This window comes from Buteo buteo, chromosome 6, assembly GCF_964188355.1.
Source record: "Buteo buteo chromosome 6, bButBut1.hap1.1, whole genome shotgun sequence".
Taxonomy (NCBI): domain Eukaryota; kingdom Metazoa; phylum Chordata; class Aves; order Accipitriformes; family Accipitridae; genus Buteo; species Buteo buteo.
The window spans coordinates 44,260,914-44,281,576 of record NC_134176.1 but is presented as its reverse complement, the minus strand read 5'-3'; the positions used below and the strand labels follow the sequence as shown (position 1 = coordinate 44,281,576).

Genomic DNA, 20,663 nt, shown 5'->3' with positions numbered 1-20,663 from the left:
ACCAGTGCCAAGTACAGGGGGACAATCACTTGCCTAGTCCTGCTGGCCACACTATTTCTGATACAGGCCAGGATGCCGTTGGCCTTCTTGGCAACCTGGGCACACTGCTGGCTCATATTCAGCCGGCTGTTGACCAACACCCCCAGGTCTTTTTCTGCTGGGCAGCTTTCCAGCCACTCTTCCCCAAGCCTGTAGCACTGCATGGGGTTGTTGTGACCGAAGTGCAGGACCTGGCACTTGGCCTTGTTGAACCTCACACAACTGGCCCTGGCCCATCGATCCAGCCTGTCCAGATCCCTCTGTAGAGCCTTCCTACCCTCAAGCAGATCAACACTCCTGCCCAGCTTGGTGTTGTCTGCAAACTTGCTGAGGGTGCACTCGATCCCCTCATCCAGATCATTGATAAAGATATTAAACAGAAGCGGCCCCAATACTGAGCCCTGGGGAACACCACTTGTGACTGGCCACCAACTGGTTTTAACATCATTCACTGCTGCTCCTGGGGCTCGGTCATCCAGCCAGTTTTTCACCCAGCGAAAAGTATACCTGTCCAAGCCATGATCAGCCAGTTTCTTCAGGAGAATGGTGTGGGAAATGGTGTCAAAGGCTTTGCTAAAATCTAGACAGACAACATCCACAGCCTTTCCCTCATCTACTAAGTGGGTCACTTTGTCATAGGAACTTTCTGAGATGGAATTGCTGATCATCTTTTTTCTTGTCCTGCATCTCTGGTCACTTCCATCAGAAGCTACCAATGCAGGTTGTGCCTTCACTGGTGGCTTCACAGGAAGTAACTGTCAAATGGGAGAGTCTTCATGCTCAGCGTCTTCCTACTGGGAAAAGGAGAGGGGGGAAAAAAAAAAGTCAAAATGGGAGTATCTTTAAACTCTCTTTGCATAGACTTCTGTATTAGATTGAATGTTTGAGTATTCAAGGGAAGAGGGGCATTGTGCTAAGTCCCTACAATTCATCAGTGAAATGGAGAACAGCATGAACAGAAAGGATCTTGCACTGTTTTCACTGCATCCTCTTCAGGCAAAGAGAGCCTGCTTCAAGAGCTGCTCCTGCAGGCAGCTGTGTACCGCTCTCTCCGAGAATGTGAGATCTGTTGAGATCCCAGCCAGGGAGACTGGAAGTATCCATCTGCTCTTAGCTGACCAAGGATGAGAGTCAAGTTTCATGGTAACTCAGGCATTGACATAGCCAAGGAGTCAGGAGTAACAGTTTCCTCAGATTCTTATTCTGTATTTTGAATGTGGAGAGAGGAAGGTAGCTGGGAACTACTGTAGTTGCAAAAACTCCCCCAAAACCTATGAGCAGGTGGCACCTAAAAAGCCTGCTGTTCACGCAACTAAGTCAGGGGTTAGATAGGGGAGTCACTTCTGACAAAAATCTTCTTACTTGTTGCTCACTTCCCATGTCTTGTTTCTTGTTTCTCTTTCTTCTGTTTGTGGCTTCCCTTCCTTCCTCCCTGCCACCTACTAGCCCTGCTGTCCTTTCCTGCAGCTCTGTTAACATTTAACAAATTTCCCTCCAGTTCCTATGTTTCTTTTGGCTGTAGCTCAAGGCAAACTCCCCAGATCCAAAACTAATTTAGGGCTCTGAGCAACAGTAGCGTTTAAATGTTGGCTTTGTGCCATCAGGCGGGCAGCCTCTTCACTGAGAAGAAATCTAATTCCAGTGTTTATTAGATCAACAGTGGCCTCAGGGCTGGACTTCCTTTAATCTTGGCCTTTTAATAATTGTAAGGCTAATACAGGAACCTGGGAACCCCCAGGAGGGTCTCAGGAGCCTGGCTCTGACCTTTTTTTGGGAAGCAGGACTTGGATCTCACTTAATTTGGGTCAGGGAGCATAGGGGAACAGACTGGCGAAGTGGAGCAGGAGGTGTTATTTTGACTTCCCAAGCAGTGTGTGTAAATCCTTCCACGTTTGTGCAATATTGACTTTGATTTCCTGCAAGTTTGTTTTAACGAGCTCTCTGGCGTAAGGACCTAGGTAGGGCAGAGCAAATTGTGCCCTGGCTAAGAAGTGGACTGGGACTGGGTAGGATCTGGGTTAATTTTTCAGTTTGGCTACAAGCTCTTTGGGAAGTCACTTAGGGCTCAGGTTGCAAGCATGAAGAGTGCCTGTGGTGGGAGGTACGAGTACTTTGTAATACCGAGAGTCAGGTCTAAATCTCTTTGGCCAGATGTGTAATGATAGTTAAATGTCTAATTTTCCACTGATTTTAAATGACTTAGGCACCTAAATACTCCAAGATCTGTGTTGTTGGGCTTCCATTTTCTGCTTCTGAATTGAAGATAATACTTCCTAGCTTTTAAGAAGTGTTTAAATTGTTCATTAGTAGAAAAAGGCACTCTGATACTGTAGTAGTGGAGGCCACACACATACCCACAAAGATGTGGTTCCATAATTAGGCCATTTTGCTTTTTGTGCATCTTCCTTTCCCTGCCTCAGTGCTGTTGCTGTTACTTCATTGAAGGTGAAGCCCAATGTGAACAGTGTGAAATTGGCTGTAAGGGATCCTCTGGTGCTTTTCGCTATTGTGGTTGATTTTTCTGGGATGTGAGTATGAATGAACTATGGAGTTTGCAGGTTTGTAGAGACAGTACCTGAGACTTCCAGTTGAAGCAGAGGAAGAGTTTTGTGACCATTTTAAGTGTTGCAAAGGAGTCTGAAGTCCAGGTGCTGTGGGAGGTGCAGGTTGGTGCTTCGTGAGCTGCCTAGAAAGCAAACGAATGTGGGTGGGCTGAATAGGGGCTGATGTACAGCATAGCTGCCCTGCAGTAACCCCAACATTGACGTTCTCGTTTTTCCTGTTGGCAATTCTATTGGAAAGAACTTATCCCATCTGAGCCCATAAAACATATTTGCATTAAGCTTGTGTTTTTGAGTGCACGTGTGTGTGTATATATATGTGTGTGTATATATTTATTAAAAAAATGTTACTGGTAAAGGTTTCTTTTTTACTTTTAAGTTAATCCAGTTCTCTGGTAGGCAGCACAGTTGCTGTGATGTCTCTGTGGTTGTGTGGTATCTCTCTCTTTGCCAGGCCCAACCCTGTTCTTCCAGCTCAGTGTGGCCAGTTAATAATTGCCCCTTTGCTCATCCTCTGAGGCCAACATAATATTATGTGTGGGGTTATTTTTTAGAAAACGACGTACAGAACAACTCTCTTTGTCCCAAGATAGCTCCGTTTATCTTGTGGTTTGTGCTTTTGAAGTCCTCCTGCCTGTGGGATTGCAAAAACGAGCTTCTGCCTCCTTATTGCCACAAAGCCACACTGTGTATCCTATCCCTTCCCTGGAGAACTCCTCTGCTAAGCAGAGCTGTTGTGGTTGGCTTCCCAGTCTCCCGTGTGGCAGAGAGCCGGAAAGCTACAAAGCTCAGATGCTGCACCACTAACATGATGGCCTCTTTATAGAAGACCAAAATAAACTCCTTAAAATGACCCTGTAAGAGAACAGTCTCTGTCTTGTCCAGGAAACTGGCATTTTCTGTATAGTGCCATAATGATGGGAAGAATCTGACTGCAGCCCACAAAAGCCAAAATGGGCTTTTTTGGAGGCAGAACTCGTCTCCTTGCACTATGTGCCTGGACAACTGCAGTCCAGCTAGAACATTAGGTTCCCTGAAAAGGAGGACTTTACAACACTTGGATTTTTATCTCCTGAAAAGAAGCATATGACTATCCATGTTGATGTGTGCTGGGACTGGTCAAGAGAGAGGAACTTTGGCTTCTGTCTTGAATAGGTTAAATGAACAAAAGAATGTTCTGGGTTCTAGTTTTGGAGAAAAGTTGGGCATATGTTCTGAAGGGCAGAATGTCCTTACAGCTAGTTCAGTGCCTGGAACATCTGAAAGATGAAAGAGGCAGGCTGGTAATTTCCTGTGGGACAAACTTACTTAGCATATTTCAGCGAGCCAATGCAGGGTGAAGCCTGAAGGCCAGATCAAAAATGGCTTCTGAATGTGTTGTGAGCAAGGTTATGGGTGCTTTGAAAATCCAGAGAGCGCTGGACAAGCACTGATGCAGTAATTGACAAAGATCATAAGTGGTGAGGGAGAGGAAGCTAAAAGCTCAAGAAGTTTCTGAATCTAAAGAGAGGAGCCAGTTCCTTAGAGAATCTGTGGTGAGGAGGTGGCTGGACAGGATCCTTTGTGTTATGAATTTTCCTAAGTACATTTACCAGGCTTTAATCCCTGCAACCTAGATTGAAAAAATACCACTTTTAGTTTTTCTTGGTTCCCTAAAGCCTCTGAGTGCTACTTTTCAAGCAAAGATGGTAGTAGTGCTTCCTCCTCTTAGCTGTCCTCTTTTGACCACTCTGTTTTCCTTTCCCCACACCCTGAGACAGCTTAGCTTCTTGTGAAGCTGCAGTTAAACAGGTGCAGTTTACAGACAGTAGATTAAAATAAATTGCAGTTAATTTCAGTGTTCCTTAATGCTGTGACCTGTAACTGGTTCTTCAGTAGCATCTGCCAGAGTTGGAGGCCATTACTGTTCAAGAGTATATGCAGACAGGAAGATGTGTAGCTGTACTATATGAAACTGAAAACTGAGTGGGTTTTTCTTTGCTTGTTTTTTAGCTTGAGTCAGATTGAGTTAGTCCATGCACAGTGAAATGACAGCTATGTCTTTCTCAGCTGTTAAGCAAGGGATTCAGTGAAATCCCAAAGACACTTGCAGTTTGGAAGAGGACATGACAGGAATGGGAGCAGAAACAGAATGAATGTTGGAAAAGTACTTAAAGTTTGTTTGCCTTAAAAGTTAATACTTGGGTTACTTAAACTAAGGGAAGTGAAGTAGAAGAGGGAGGAATGCATGGATGCAAATTAAACCTTTGTTTTCTCATATTACTGTTATGAGTGACAGATGCCAAGCTGGTTTTCATTAGGTGTTGTAGGCTGCTTGCATTCATCTCCATTCAGTGAAGGGGGAGGATTGCAAAGCTTCAGAATTTCTGAAATAGCTCTCAAGTTCTGATTCTTCCAGGTCATTTCCCAGAAGTGACAAAGTGTATCATTGCTGTGACTGTAGTAAACCTCGGGTGCTCCTGTAGCTGAGGTAATGTAAGGCTCACTGTAGGATAATTGCTTCAAATATTTCCTCTGCTGCTTTTGCTGACTTTTGCAGGTGGATTGCAGCTCTGTGCTTTTGTGATATACTGCCACCAAAACCCAAGTTAGCTAGTTTAAGGCTAACTTGAGTAGATCTATGGTACATTTGAGGGAGAGCAACAATTGAAGCAAACCTTTCACAAAACACTCTCTGTAGTAGTAAGAGCAGGGGTCTGTTCCTAGGGTCTTGCTGAGAGCCTGCTTTACCCAAATTTTTCCTTTTGAAGGCTGTAAGCGGCAGCATTTGGTTAAAGTGGTGCTTTGCCTTTAGGGGAGTAGGTGCACTTTGGTTGTCCAAAATTTTAAAAACATGGATATGGATCTCCTAGCTGCCCCAAATTTATACATCAACTGCTATCACAGAAATATCCTCTAAGACATATATGAATCAAAGCTGCTTAGGTTTTTCCTTTTGGACCATTCCTTGTATTCTCCAACAAATACCAGTAGTGCTCTTATGTCTTTGTGCCTCTTTCCCTTTGTTTCCTCATTTTTTTTGCAGAAAAGAAGGATGAGAGAAATCCATCTGTCTATGAAGGAGTGGAAAAGTTAAAGGAAAGCTTATGGAACTTAAAATACCAACATTTAATGTCCTGTAACTGGGAAAACAAACTCCAGTGTTTCACTAGTCCTGATCCATGTCTGTAGCTTTCCTCCATGAACTTTGATATAGTAGAAGGATTTCTGGCTGCTCAATGAGCTTCCTTCTCAAGAGCTGTCATGCTAGTGAAACTCTTTGGTGACTAGAGTAGGTGAAATACATCAGAACAACCTTTTTTCCTATGGTTTATCTCTTTAAAACAGCAGGTTGCTTCTCTGGCTGGCACTTAGCAATTGCCTGGTATCATGAAGGTCTCCTGGTAACATTTCTGCTGTTGTGCCATTATTTTCTAAATTTTAGTGTCTACTGTACTGTATGATTCATGATAAATGAGCAGTAAATTGTTCACAATCCTTATGGGACAGGAAAGGATAGAGGTTGTTAGTGTGTGGTTTTTAAAAAAAAATACAGTGAAAGAAATGGAAAGTTATGTGTCTCGTGTTGCTGAGGTGACTAATTCTTGCAAAGCATGATGTAGGCTTAAGGTAGTATTTTAAAGTGTTTGTCTAGTGTGTGTGTATTCTAAAATGGTTTGAGTCACCTAGTTCTGCCTGCCAGGCCCTGGTGCTTCAGCTAAACATTCCTGTACTGTTCTAGAGCGGATGATGATATTTCTGAATGATGTTATGCAGCAGCAACCTTCTATTATTCTGTCCATTTCTGAGTGGTATTTAATTTCATTTTTAATGTGCTTGAGTGGAATGGTCCTGCATGACAAGTAATTTAGTGCTGCGGGTGAGCAATTTATCTGTCCCTTGGATTCTTCTGTCCCTTGTAGTTCTCTATTGACATGCAGTTGCACAGGAGCTTGCAGCTACGTAAGGAAATGCCACTCCAGGCTAAAAATCAGCAAAGCATGTTTCTTGATGGCATCCTTCAGGTATCACTCTGCACTTCATAATACAATATGGATGAAATGCTCTCTGCTTCAGAGAGAAAATCTACAGATAATGAAATGCCAAGGCTGAAGGGATGCTTTTAACAGTAACAGGATGAAAATTTCACAAGGTGGGAAGCATACTGCTCTTGCTCCTTGGCATCCAAGTTTATATGTAGGAAAAATGAATTAGTCCACAGAGAAAATGGAAATACATGGGTTAAAAGTATTTAGGAGGCTGAATCTTTTCCAGTAAGGGCCTTGGAGGTGAGAAGCAGAATACTGAGGTGAGAAGCAGAATGTAAGAGATAGTATGCTGCAGCTCATGACTTTCTGTGGTCTTTGTTTTACCAAGAATCTGTGAAGGTGAAAACAGATGCTCCCACTGTCTAATGTTTTTGGTCACACTTACAGAGAGAATGGGAGAACCATCATCTTGAATTGTGATCTTTTGAAAGGCTCAAAGCCCTTTCTAAAAGAAGTCTATTTCTATTGACATTGGACATGACACCTGAAGCAGGCTGATACGGTGCTTGGTTTCTTGGCAGTGATTGGCAGGCATGTGGAGCTACAGAACAAAACCTGCATTTTTGACTTCTCTGCCAGCTGCAGATGTTTGAGGGAACCTTGTAGTTTGGGAAAGTGGAACATTTGCCATTAATGGCAAGTAGATGTGCGAAAAGCATCACAGTATGGTCACATTTCAGGCAAAAGATCTGGAAACTAGAGTTGAGATGTTTTACCAGGTTCATACAGAGTAGTTCTGGTGTTACCACAAAAGAGCTGCACAGGAATCTGAAGAGAGGGTCAAGAGCGGAAAGTCACTCAGATACGACTTTCTCCTGTCTGGCCTTGCCTGATAGAATTCCTCAGTTGCTTGGAAATAGTTGTCATCTACCTGATACTTCTTGCCTGGCTTTGGAGAGGGACTTTGGGCTGAGATTTTGATGTGTTTAACTTGCTTTGGTGGTTGAAAGGTTCCTGTTTCTATACTGGGATTTCATGGGTTGTCCACTGTGAGCTATTTCTGTAGGCAACTGAGGGGTTGCTCAGGAAACAGGGGATAATAAAAGTTCTATTTAGGAAAAAAAATGCACAGAATTCATAGTCATTGCCTTTTGTCTTATTTCAAGAACTAAATAGTCAGTGGGGGGGGGGGAATGCCATGTTGGTTCAGGCTTCAAACAGAATCTGTTTGAAGTCTTGAGGGAGCAGTGTGCCATAACACACCTTTGATAAACGTTTTGTTGCTGTGGTTAGAATATGTTGTTTAGTTTCCCTGTATCATCCTCAATGTGGAACTCAATCTTATACCTCAGTTCTGCAGAGGGAGAAAGGTTCTTCCTCCATGATGTGACATTTATGCATATTTAGCCTAAAGGAGTTTTTTGGATGCCATATTGTGTCATAACACAAACCAATGGCTAGCTTGTCTTTTATTATTGCTCCTTGATTTCTCCAGGCATTGCTGCATCCCAGATTTTTCTTTTCATTTGAGTATCTGTTTCAAATTATTTTCCACCAGATGCACTATCTTTAAAAAAAAATTTTTTTTTAGAGATTGAATCTTAATTTCCTGCCCATAATTCTAATCTTCTGAGGTCCCTTCTATATTATTTCTTTTTCCTCTGTGGTGTTTGTAGAAGAATATTTCCCATTTTGGTGTCATTTGCAGGCTCTTTTAACATGATACTTATTCTCTCTTCCAGATCATTAATGAAGTTATTTAATGGGACTGGATCTAATGCTGATCCCTATGATACCTACTAGCCATCTCTACCCCCTGCAGCTTGACTTGCTGCCATTTCTCATTATCTTTTGTTTATGGTCCTTCAGCTGATTTTTTTATCTGTGTGTGCTGGTAGCACAGCCAATTTGAATTAGTTTTTGACTGAGATTTCATGGCAATAATACTGTCTCTTCAGCTGCATCTTCTGTTCAAAGACTCTGGATATTTAGAAACACACATTAAACCTTAATACAGTGTGCTGACGTAATAGTAGTATCCCCACTTCTAGAGGGGAAGAAGTAATTTTGTCAAACACTGTAGAAGATATGAATAGCGTTAGAACAATTATCTAGAGACCTTGGTTATAGTCACATTGTTTATTGCAAGGTCTTCATTTATGACTTGAAGCATTTGGGAGAAGGAACTGTAACAATTGCTTCTTGATTCTTGAATCTTTTTATATTCAAATCAAATCCTTCTTCAGTATTTCTTTTTCAATAGTTTTTTCTATAAATGCTTTCCTATTCCCTGGGTGCAGTGTGAGGTTTTCAGTGGGGTTGCTAGTCTTTATTTCTGTGGGATCAGAATTGGGCCTCAGAGACTCAAACGTGTTTTTAAAGGCCTCGGATCTCTTGACCCATGCAGTGTTTCTGAAAATATGGCTTCTGTTCCAGTCTCACTCTACCTCGTGCATACACCCATTGCACCAAACACTAACTCTGTCTGCACTTTTATTGCACCTCTTATTTTTTTTAGGTCCTAATTAGCAGACACCCTGTGGAATTTCTCTTCGTTATGCTTCCTATTCCTTGTGGTCATACAGAGTGTTAAAATTTTTCAGGTCTAACCTGCGTAGTTGTGCAGTTTAGTATGAGAACTGAAGGGTGGTTGTGCTTGATAGTGTGCCTCTCCCTAGAACTTTGTTCAGCCGTGTGTTTAATTGAGAACCAGCTGGTTCAGGACTGAGGTATCCCTGCTTTTGCAAATTGAAAGGGGAACCTCTAAGCCTGGGAAACTTTCATCCTCACTTGGAGACTGCCAAAGTAGGCACAGTACTCAATTATCAGAAAGCCGTAACATCTTTGAACTTTCTTCTCTGGTTGGTGTGGTTTTGTGGTTGGTTTTTGGTGGTGGTGTTTTCTGTTGTTTTTTGTTTTGTTTTGTGTTGTTTTTTTAAACTTTTGGGTTGCTTTTCCTAGTGAGATTAATTTTACTCTAGGCAGGCATCAAATACTTGGAGACCATGCGGGTACCCCGTCAGAACAGCTTCAGATGCTTCCATAATGGGAGTTTAAAAAAAAAGAGAAAACTGTGTTGGCTTTTATCAGTGCGTGGTGCCCCTTCTGACATCAGACTGTTGTGCTGTAATGTTGCCTTTGCTGTGTCTGCCAGCAGAGCTCTGGGCTTAAACAATGGTCAGCAAATCCCTCTTCTAAAGCTGGATTAACTGTACTTTCCTTCAGTGGAAACTGCTATTTGGGTAAGAGAGAGGAATCCAAAATTTTCATTTTCCCTCAAGATAGGCAAGCAAAGAAAGCTGAGCTGCTTTGCTGTAGAAGCATTCAGTGAAGTGCTGGATGAAGAAGGAAAAATATATCAACTGAACTATGTTCAAGGCCATCTGAAATGTCCAATGTCTGCCCTCATCAAGGTGTGTATGTGATGGAATGTAAAAGTGAGCCTGGCCTGGAAGTGGAGAAAGAGTGAAAATGGTATCTGACGCAGGCCTTCTAACAACAGGTGTGCAAGGTATTAAAGAGGCTATTAAAGGCTATGCTACAGAATTTACTAATTTTAACCCCGACTAAACAATCAGATGCTCATGGGTTCTTAAAATACAGAAATAAGAAATGAAGTATCTGTTGAAGCCAGAGCAAAATATTCTGATGCTTAGTGCAAATTTGTTCAAAAATGCTTCTGGTGATACCCTTCCACACTTTCTCTGGGGAAAAAAAATTACAGCCTTATGCCCATCACTATTAGGACTTTCTTTCTCTCATTTTCCCTGTAATTCTGTTATTCATATTCCAGTTCTTCTACACAGTCCTGGATTTTTTCCTCTTTGCCACTAACTCAAACACTTGTACTGTATTTTCACACCTGTTCGATATCCACTTACTTCTGTCCTCTGCCAGGGATTTTTATGTGGTAGAATTAAAACTATAAAAGCTGGTACTGTCATGTTTTTGGTTGTGTTTCTTGTAGTAATGAGATTGCAGAAAGATCTCTGCCTTCCATTGAAGGTCTTCTGTAGGCCATGAAATGCAGAGTTAGGTGCCTGTCCTGGTACCTGGAGGGTGAAGGAACCCAGATTCACGTGTTAGTCATGGAGGGGAAGGAACCCAGATTCATGTGTTACTCAGTCCTAGGCCAAAGGAGTGATTGTTCTTTCCAGAGGCTTCTGATTCTGAACTGAACAGTCTGCAACTGTAAATCATGCCAAATATTTTCATAGTTCTTGGTTTTCTAAACCTGTTGGTGCTATTTTCCTTGCATTATAGAAGACCTAAATGGATACTTAGCTATGCTATCCCATGTAGGTAATGCAGGATTGCAGGATGATGCAAACAAACTGATGGCTGTGAATATTATACTGCTACTTTAAAAAAAATAACAGTAAAGATTTCTGTGTTAGGATGAAGGGGAAAAGATGCAACTAACAGGGTGGTGTGGAGTGAAAGAGTCTCTTCTGTAGTCAGCTGTTGGTACCTGGAAAGAAAGAAAATGTGGAAAGACAGCATGGTGTTGACCATAGATGGCAGGTTCTTTGGCAGTTGCATGCAATATTATTGGTCAACATCCATTTGAGGAAACTTCATCCATACTATGGGACTGTGAGAAAATCCTGCTATTGCTGAAATACTGCCAGGGCCTGATGGACCCTGAAGAGCAGGAACATGTTCATCTCAACATAAGAAACAAGTTTTTTACAGTGAGAACAATCATTCAGCAGAACTACCTCCCCAGGGATGTGGTAGAGTCCCCATCACTGGAGGTTTTCAAGATGCAACTGGACAGGGTGCTAGATGTGGTAGAGTCCCCATCACTGGAGGTTTTCAAGATGCAACTGGACAGGGTGCTAGATAGTCTCATCTAGGGTCCCTTTGCCACAAAAGGTTGGACCAGGTGATTTTCTGAGGTCCCTTCCAGCCTGGGCTGTTAAATGATTCCATGTTGAAGCAACAGCCTGTAGAAGGTTGAATTGCTACAAAATAGTGGTAAGAGCCACCATCTGTCATTATTTTCACTGAAAATAGAATTAGCACCTCTCCTTTTGGAAAAAAACATGCCATCAGGACTTAAAAGAAACAGTGTTTTCACTCTCCCCTAGATATCTGCTGTCCCTAACAAAACAAAGGCTACAGAGTTCAGTTTGGTAATTATTCTGTCTACTTAAGCTTCCTTTGTAATGTCAATGTTTCTGTGACTCTGTGGCAAATACAGGGCTGTTATGTAATAGCTCTGAGGGTTGCAAGTGACCTCATCAGCAAAATGAAGCTTTGTATATTAGGTTTTTCTTTACGGGCTGTATTATTTGGCCTGATGAAGAGTTGCTGGGGGCGGGGCGGGGAGAGAAGTAGTCACGACTTATTGTTTAAGCAACCCTGCCCACCCCCCCAAAAAAAGATGTGCAGAAATAACAGGATGATTATTGACTTTTGCTTTTCAGCCAGGAATGACATAACTGTTTTGCATACTTTAGACATCAAATTACAAAGATCCTAACTATCTTTTTTAAGTGGGTGGGTGGGGGGAACCCACCCTCCCTCAAGAGGCATTTCATTTGTCAGATAAACATGAAGATGGGGAGGGTATTTGGAAGGAATCTGAAGAAACTGAGCATACCATGCTAAATTTAAGGTGATGGCAGATGTTAAGTAATGAGGCCTGTGTTTAGACAGACTTCCTGTTTTTAAAATCTGGAGGCTGTTTGTATAATGCTTTACTATGAAAACTGTTTGGTTACTAAATCCTGCTGCTGTCACATCTGGAGGGAACCAAACTACAGACAGTGAAGATGATTTTTTTGGTTGCTTGTACCCATGAGCAAGTGAGAGAGTAGGAAACTTGTGTGGTGGTCACATGAGGTATCGAGAGGCTAGGAAAGTTGAGTGATGTCAGCTCAGCACCTGGCAATGCCTCTGTTTAGCTCTTGTGTATTGTTTTGTAGATATTGCATTGTTAAAATGTCAGTTTTTTGCCTCCTGCATAAATGAAATTACTTTTGAATATAGAGGATTTGTAAAATGTCCAAGCTTGCTGTGTGATGAAAAGTTTTAGGAAAAACATTTGTCATGGCTAAGCCCAGAGGTACCTGTCATTGTTCCTGCTCCAGAAGAATATGCAGAAGTGTAAGTAGATATGTCTGCTTTGATTGTTGGTCCAGTTACCTGAACAGCAAGTGCTGACTTCCATCCTGTTCCGGGACCCCTCACTAACTGGGATTGAAACCTGACAGTGGAGCTTTTTGTGCGTGCTTGGTTAGTCTTCTGTCTCACACTCCCTATGTTTAATGAGAGCTCGACATTAAAGAGTAAATCTTCCATTGAGGCTTCTCACACCAAATGCACTACTTCCGCTTGTCTTTGAGGGAGTTGGAGAAAACATACTTCTCATCTTTATCCTTCCTGGCTGTCTACTGTTACAGATACAGTTACAGGGTAATGTCGCTGGAGCTCTGAGCCCTGGGAAATAATCATGGGACACCAAGAGTGAAACACTATACACATTGAAATAATTGAGAAAATTCCTGCTGCTCTACAGGGGGTCCCAGGTTTCATTCAACCTGTTCTTTTACTGGATAAAGACTAGTCATCCAGGATTGGTTCTTCTGATACTGTTTATAGGTTGGAATTAGCGTGGTCTCCAAACAATAATGTGCTTTACTTGTCCAAGTGTAAGACTGGGGTAAATCATGGTTTATAAAATGCATCATTATAGTGACTAGAAGGTTAGTTACCCTAAAGGTCACAGATCACAAAGCATTAGACTCACAAAGGTCATAATGTGGACTAGTTAAGCGAAGTATGCTTACATAATGGTACTACAGATACACGCTAGTGCATATGAGAGAGTGTTGGTATCTGAGTCATAACATATCCTTCAGCTTCCAACAGGTTCTATAACATGGTAAAAACACAAACCAGAGATGACTGAACATAGGAACTTCAATGAGGTGGGAAGAACAGATTTAATACGTGTGTGTGTGTATATATATATCTATGTAACCTGATACTGCTAGCAACTTTTGAAGATAACTGTGTGTTTGACAATACAGCAGATTAAGTTGCAGTTTGCAGATTGGGACAGCTGCACTAATTCTCTGCTGCTGCAGAGCTGTACCTCCATGCTGCTATTCAGGAGCTAAAATAACTCACTTTGACTTTTTTCCCCAACGCTTTCATTTGTGCTTATCTAGAAATAAATTATTAAATACATTCCCCTAGTTTAAGAATTGGTTGCCTTGATGTTTGATCCCTTCCTGTTGGTGAAGCTACCCTAAGACATTGTGGAGCCTGGGCAAGATAGAGCCAGTCACTAGTACTTTCATATTTCTCTTTTTCTAGGGTTAATGAGGATGATGATCATCTTGGTGTACTCCAACAGGAAGGGGTATTGGAGCTTAAAGTAGCTGGGATAAGTGCTTTGGGGTACTGTTGAGGATACTGGTAGAAAAATTACTTTGGAAAAGGTGATTTGAACAGCAGCTACCTTGGTACAACTTATGGCTAGTTCTGCCTTTCTAAACAGTGGAACGCAACAGCAGAAGATGGCTTGTCCTGAATTTCCTGTGCTGCCAGTTTGAAGGAACCTGTTTGATTTTTGGGGAGGTTTGTGGTTCTTCTGAATTTCCTTATGTTTATTTCTAATAGTTGGATATGTTGCATAGATGATTCATTGCTTTTCCTTAGGGATGTCTGTGCTGCTTTTTTTGCCTTCCAACTCTACATCACCCCTGTTGCTGTTTTTTTGAGTCAGCCTTTCCACTGGCCATACCTGATAAGTTCTTTGAGGATCTGACCACTCTGCCCTCTTCCATTTGCCTTTCCTTCTTTCTGTTCCTTATCCACCTTATGTTCTTCTGGCTTCTGTCCTTTGTTACACCAGATATTGGCCTCTTTCTCTAGCATACCTTGAGTAATACCTTGAGATGAATGTTTTCTACTAAATGTTTTAATGATAATTTGTAGCAGAGATGGGGAAAGATGAAAAGGTTGTTACACCCATGGCAGTCTGTGAAGGGAGATCCTGCAAGGGATTTGGTTGGCCCAATTCAGCAGCTTGTGGATGTGCTTGGAAAATAATTTTTAGCAAAGCCTTGCAACCTGCAGTGTAGCAGTTAGGAGCAGGCAGCAGAAGCTGGCAGAAACCTCTGCCAGTTTTGTTGCAGAAGAAACTTATCATGGATTTGTTCCTCAAGGAAAAAGTGCATCCCCTCTAAACTTAAATCAGCTTAACTTGCACAAGTGGATGTCTTTGCTGGAGGGAATTCTGCTCTTGGGAGAGTTGCAGAATAGTTACATAAAATTTTGCAGATACTGCTTTTCTCACTTAGAATGGAAAACAAGGAAATTATGAGGTGCTTTTCTTTTTTTTCTTTTTCTTCTTTTTTTTTTTTTTGGCTTGTGTTGCTACAGCTCATGGTTCATCAGAGTCGAACACTAGATGTAACAAATGAGATCAAAAAGTCTGCAATAGTTCAGGATGTGTATAACTACGACTTGGGCAGGTATCCCTCTGTACTTCTTTCCCTATGGTCTGTTGTTTAATCTGAGAGCTTTAGGTTTGTTTGAATTGCAGAAAGAGGAGCCATGCAAAAAGAATCCACTCACAGACTAGTCTGAGGGGGTTGTTGATTGATAGAATAATCATTTGTTTAACAGTGATATTGATTATATAGATTGTCTAGATGACATCAGACAGAAGTGCAGGCATGACCTTTTCCTTTTTGAGAGGTGGGCTATAGCCTATTCTCTCTCAAGGCAGAGATTTATTAAGACAATGTGTGGGATAATATCATAAATAGTTGCATTTGCACAGGGGTGAGAGTCAAGAGTTGTGCAGAGTATTGTTCTGTAGCTGGGAGAGGAGAGAAAAGAGTTGGGACCTCCTTAAGCTAACTTTAAGGCTGGAAAACAGTGTTCTTAACAGATTATATATTGACATTGGGCTGTATTTTCTTTTGGTCAGTTTGTAGAGTTGAAAATCCTCTTCTCTTTTATAAATGCCAGTTATGAACAGGATAATGTCACAGTTTAATCTCTACAGATAAATAAGAAACGATAGTGTGTTGGTTTTTTTTTTTTTTCCTTTCACTGGAGTCTGAAATGTCTAAAGCAGTGACATGTAAAAGGTTTGCATCTATAAAGTTCAGGGTCTGGAGAAGACCCCAGATAACTCTGAAGTAGCATCTTTGCTATACCTTCTGTTGTGGTGTCAGAACTAAGTGGAGCAGCAGCAGCACTGTGCTCTAGGAGAAGACTGAGTCTGTAAAATAAAAAGGGTGTTCTGATACCTGGGATTCCTTGAATTTGATTGTGACTAGCGCCAAGTTATTTTTCAGCTAACTGATTCCTGAGTCTCTTTTTGGCAGGTTGCTATTTGTTGTTGCCTTCAAATAGCCTCATTCCAGGAGACTGTTCATAGTACTTGATCTCCTATTTCAACAGTGTGAGGGAGGTGAATGTTTTCCTTTGCAGTAGAGTATGTGTTCCTACATACAGTGTGTACATGGAGAAAAATTGTGATGTCACTTTGTATTTAATGTATTTACCCTAAAATAGACGGATGTCTTCAAAATACTGTTTTTCTTTGTTCCTTTACAGGTGTTACAAGTAGCACCGAATGCTCCTGTGGACGTAATCATTTTACATGTGCTGTCAGTGCTTTTGGTGAATGCACATGCATCCCTGCTCAGTGGCAATGTGATGGAGACAATGACTGTGGGGACCACAGTGATGAAGATGGCTGCAGTAAGAATACCATTCTTGACTTGTGTTTGTGAAAACTGAATGTCTTAACTTTTTCTCTTCTGGTGCTTCTCTGTTTTACAGGCACATCCTAGTTTTTGTATGACAAATGTTTAAGATGGTAGATTACATACTTCTGACTGACTTCAGTACTTGGAGGCTAACAGAGCCAGTATCTACTGACATAAAGCACAATGAAAGCCCAACTGTGCCTTTTGCAGCTGGTTTTAGATGGCTATTGGACATGAGTGTTTTAGAGGGAAAGGAGGGACAGAGAGAAGTACCTCTTTTTTTCTCACCCTTGCAAAAGCACTATCTGTGAACTAAATTATATGGGTTTGCTATAAATATTAATGGAAAATAAATAAGCAGTGTGAAAAAGTGTATTGATAGTGTCTGCCCTCTTATGTAACATTCTAGTTTCTGTCCTGGCTGCCGTATAACAGGAGGGAAACATAAGCACTCTAATCAACATTAGTTGGTCTTGGGGTCTGCTGAGAGAAGTTACCTTGCAGCTACTGTGTATCTGCATGGTGTCAGCATCTGAGTAGCTGAGCCCAGCTAGGTGAGAACTGATAAGAAATGTAACTCTTAAGTGGGTTTAGCATGATATAGATGAATAGAGAAAACCTTTTTCCCTGGAGCCACAAGTTAAGTTGCTTTCTTACCTGATCTATTTATATTCCACAGGGTGTGGTGGAATTGAACGGAGGGAGAAAAGGCCAAATTTTGTGGAACTGCTTTCCTGAAAGTTTCCCTAGAGCTGAAGATTTAAGGCTCCTGTCGATGAACATGATTGAGGAATTTATCTTCCTCTGTTGGGTGTTTCTCTAGCCTTCCCTGGTTTCCACTGTTGACTGCTGTAAGGAAAGGACATTTCCTCATCTTTGAAATATTGTTTTGGAGAATCTCTTCTTCCTTAAGTGTGGGAGATCTCAACCCAGCTTTGTGAAAATTTGTTTCCTTCTCACTTCTTCTCGTTTCTTTTAATTTTGCAAATAGTGAGCAACGTGGAAGACCTTGGGTGAAAAATAGGGTTTTGAAAAATAGATTGCCTGCAAACTGAGGTAATCAGTGTTTGGTTTAAAGATGATTAGTGAAAGGGTTATTGGGCAAGGAAGTGACCTTAAGTGGAGAAATCAAAGAAAGTGGAAGGTAAACCTGCATTTTTACATTCAGTGAAGAAAAGTGCAAATTTGAGAACTTGCCATGCTCAAGAAAGAGGAGATGAGGATCTGGGAACTGAAGAAATAGTATTAAAATCTCAAAAGAGCAGGCGAGAGGAGGCTGTACTCAACTGCACAGGCTGAAAAAAAGAGAAGCTGAGCAGGAATAAGGGGATTGGGGACGTAAGGCATATACAATAACTAAACTGATTTTGCTGGCTTCTTATTGAGTGCAGGGGAAGATTTTGTGTGTATGTGTGTGTTTTGCAGGGAGGAGGGAGTTTGGGGGGTTGGTTTGGGGTTTTTTTTTTGGTGGGGGTTTTTTGGTGTGTTGTTTTGATTTGGGGGGGAGGTGTTTGTCAGGGGAAGTCATGCTTCACAAATCTATTGAAACGTGGTGAAATAGTAATGATTTAGACAAGAGATACTTGTTGATAAGGTCTACTTTGTATTTCAGCAAAATCCAGCACCAAAGATTTTTAAGCTAAGCAGGCGTAGTAGGATTGGGGGGCAGGAGGGATAAGACCTTTCACAGGAACTAGCAGGAGACTGTTTAAAGCTAACAAGACTTGCTTGTGCATACAACATATACTTAAGCTGTGGATCTCCTTGCCACAAAACATTGATTTTGAAATTGCAAACATTCTCAGAAAGCAGTCTGACAAGTTTATGGATGTAAAATCCACTGAGGGCTGTTAAAGATGAATATGCCACCTCTTGTTCAGGAAGTCTTTGTATCACAAATAGAGGCAGATTTTGTCTTCTAAGGAAGAATGTTTACTTGCATGCTATGTTCTTACACTCTTCTCTCGGCATCTGCTGTTGCATCGTGTCTCTCTGTGGCCTGGATGAGAGGAACCTTTTGGTCTTGCACAGTAAAGCTGTGGTTATGGTGTATCCCTAATATATTAAGGAAATTTGGCCCATATGGATTTGAATGGAAGCTGTGCAAACTAGGGAGTAGTAGTGAACTGTGATCAATCTGCGGATACTCTCAGGCACTGGAGGTTGGGAAGTGTATAAAGTAGAGGCAGACAAGCAAGTGCAACAGAGATTGTAGGAAGTGGGTTTAACTTCTGCCTTTCTTAATTTACAGTTTCTAACAAGGCAAAGGGAGGAATAAGACTGAAGGAAAGGGAGCTGTCTTTAAAACAGCACGTATAAGATGGGAATGTTTAAACATCTCATTCAGAATATGACTTGTGCTGTAGGTCTCTGCAATTTAGTGAGAGAGATAAGCTAGCATGTACAGAGAAGAACAGTAGATTTGACAAGATGGGAGGGGAGATAGAGCTGCATTTATACAAAGTAGAAAAGTGACTCAAGGGGAAGGATTGGAATATGAGCTGCCTTTTTAAATATTGCATTGTAGTAGAATAAATATGAAGAGGGGAACTTTTTCACCTGACAGCCAGAAGTACTCTGAGTATAATTTAGTGGAAAGAAGAAAGCAAAAATGGAAGTAAAGTGATGGGGCTAAGGACTCTATTAAGTGCATGGCTTCTGCACACACATGCAAGGTTGCAGTGGAGGGGTCCTAGGAACACTTATTCCATTAAGCCTGCTGAATCTTGCTCTGAGTAGCTCCTTATTATGAGTCCAGGTGTGTGATATTATTGTTAGCTTGTAAGATCTAGTATAGTGCAGTGTAGGTTTGTGGTAGTTGTCTGTGCTATTTCCCATCTTGCTTAGTTGTTATGGCACTGAAACTTTTTGCTAGAGCAGATCACTTGCTAAATCCCTCTCTTTTGCTTGGCACACAGGAGCCTTGTGAATGTGTACTCATTTGTGGGGTTAACTTTTCATTTGATCTGTTTTCTGACTGTGCCAAGCATAAAGAAGAGGCAGCAGGAGTGCAAGAGCAGAGGTGGGGTGTGAGCCACTTGGAACAGCAATTTGAACTTTAAATCAATTTAAGCTTCTCACAAATCAGCACTGATACTTGCACATAGTACATGAGAATGGTCAGTTCACAGATTTTTCTTTCCTTCCCTGGCCATCTGTCTGTGACATGCATACAGTGTTCTGGTTGGAGTGAAATTTTGGACAACTCTGTTTTGAACTTGATTTATTTTTTATTTATTGACTTGTACCAGATCTGAAATTGGTGAATTTCTTTTTAATATAAGTATTGAGCTGTAGTTTTGGGTTGTCCTGATGAAGTCATCCTACAAGCCCCAGATATGTTGAAGACCTAGTGAAAAAATTAGTGAGATTCCTCAAAGACCATGGGGCTAGTCTTCATGCTGGGGTGAGCCCAGTGGCTTGTTCTGACTCATGAACCTAAGTCTGTGCAACCACTTATATGGACTCTTCTGAGATGCTAAAGCTGCCGGGGTTCTTTTTCACCAATGTATGCAAGTATAGTTCTGCGTTTTAAAGACCGGAACTATAATATCATCAAGTAGATGTCTCTGATCAGAAGAGTGAACAGAAGTGATTGCAAGGAATTCCACATTTCCACTGGTCTGCTGCAAGCTAGTTTTACAGAGTTGCAGGACTTTCTTTTTTTCCCTGTGAATGTCCTAACTTTCCGGAGAAATAAAGCTGCAGTCATGCTTGTTTTAAGGTCTACCTTTCCTTCAGTGTATCAGCTCATATGTATACTGTAAGCCGATACAGCGACACGAATGAGTTCCTGAGAGAGTTCTGTCTAGTTCATTGGGAAGGGGAGAGGAGAATGGGAAGACGTTGGACTGCTGGATTCCTAGTAAAGCAAGAGAGTGAAACATGGGGTGGGGGGAAAGGTGAACATTACTTTTGCAAGTCAAGATCCAGTCTTGCATCTGTGTATATATAGCACTGCATATGCTTAAGTAGTTGATTGGAGTTTACTAAATTCCATATTAATGCAATTTTCTAGCCTTGAACTGGTAACCTATCATTTCAGTTAAAGAATGACAGATAGCTTGAAACACACTGTGTATTTAAAAAAAAAAAGGGGCGGGGGCAAGATACTTGGTGGTGAGTGAGAGGAGTTGCAGCTATGAAAAACAAGAGCAGACACAAGGAACATTTCCTTTTCAGAGAGATTTTCAGTTTGAGATAAATTCTTAAAATGTGGTGTGTTTTGGCTTGGTTGGGTTTTTTTAATGTTCTGTTACAAGTTATAAAACAAATTCCCACTTTTTGAGTCGGTTGCACTAAGTTTTTCCTCAACTGTTACCCTTTCTGCACACCCCAGACATTTTCCGCTT

General features: G+C 41.4%; 1 protein-coding gene across 3 annotated transcripts in view; it reads left to right on the top strand.

The window, feature by feature from the left end:
• LRP4 (LDL receptor related protein 4) overlaps positions 1-20,663 on the top strand; it is an 84,791-nt gene that overhangs the window by 25,455 nt on the left and 38,673 nt on the right. For all 3 annotated transcript variants that reach the window (XM_075030819.1, XM_075030818.1, XM_075030820.1), the window contains exon 2: positions 16,157-16,303. In XM_075030819.1, coding sequence (XP_074886920.1) covers positions 16,157-16,303 — 147 coding nt within the window. The remainder of the gene's footprint in view (positions 1-16,156; positions 16,304-20,663) is intronic.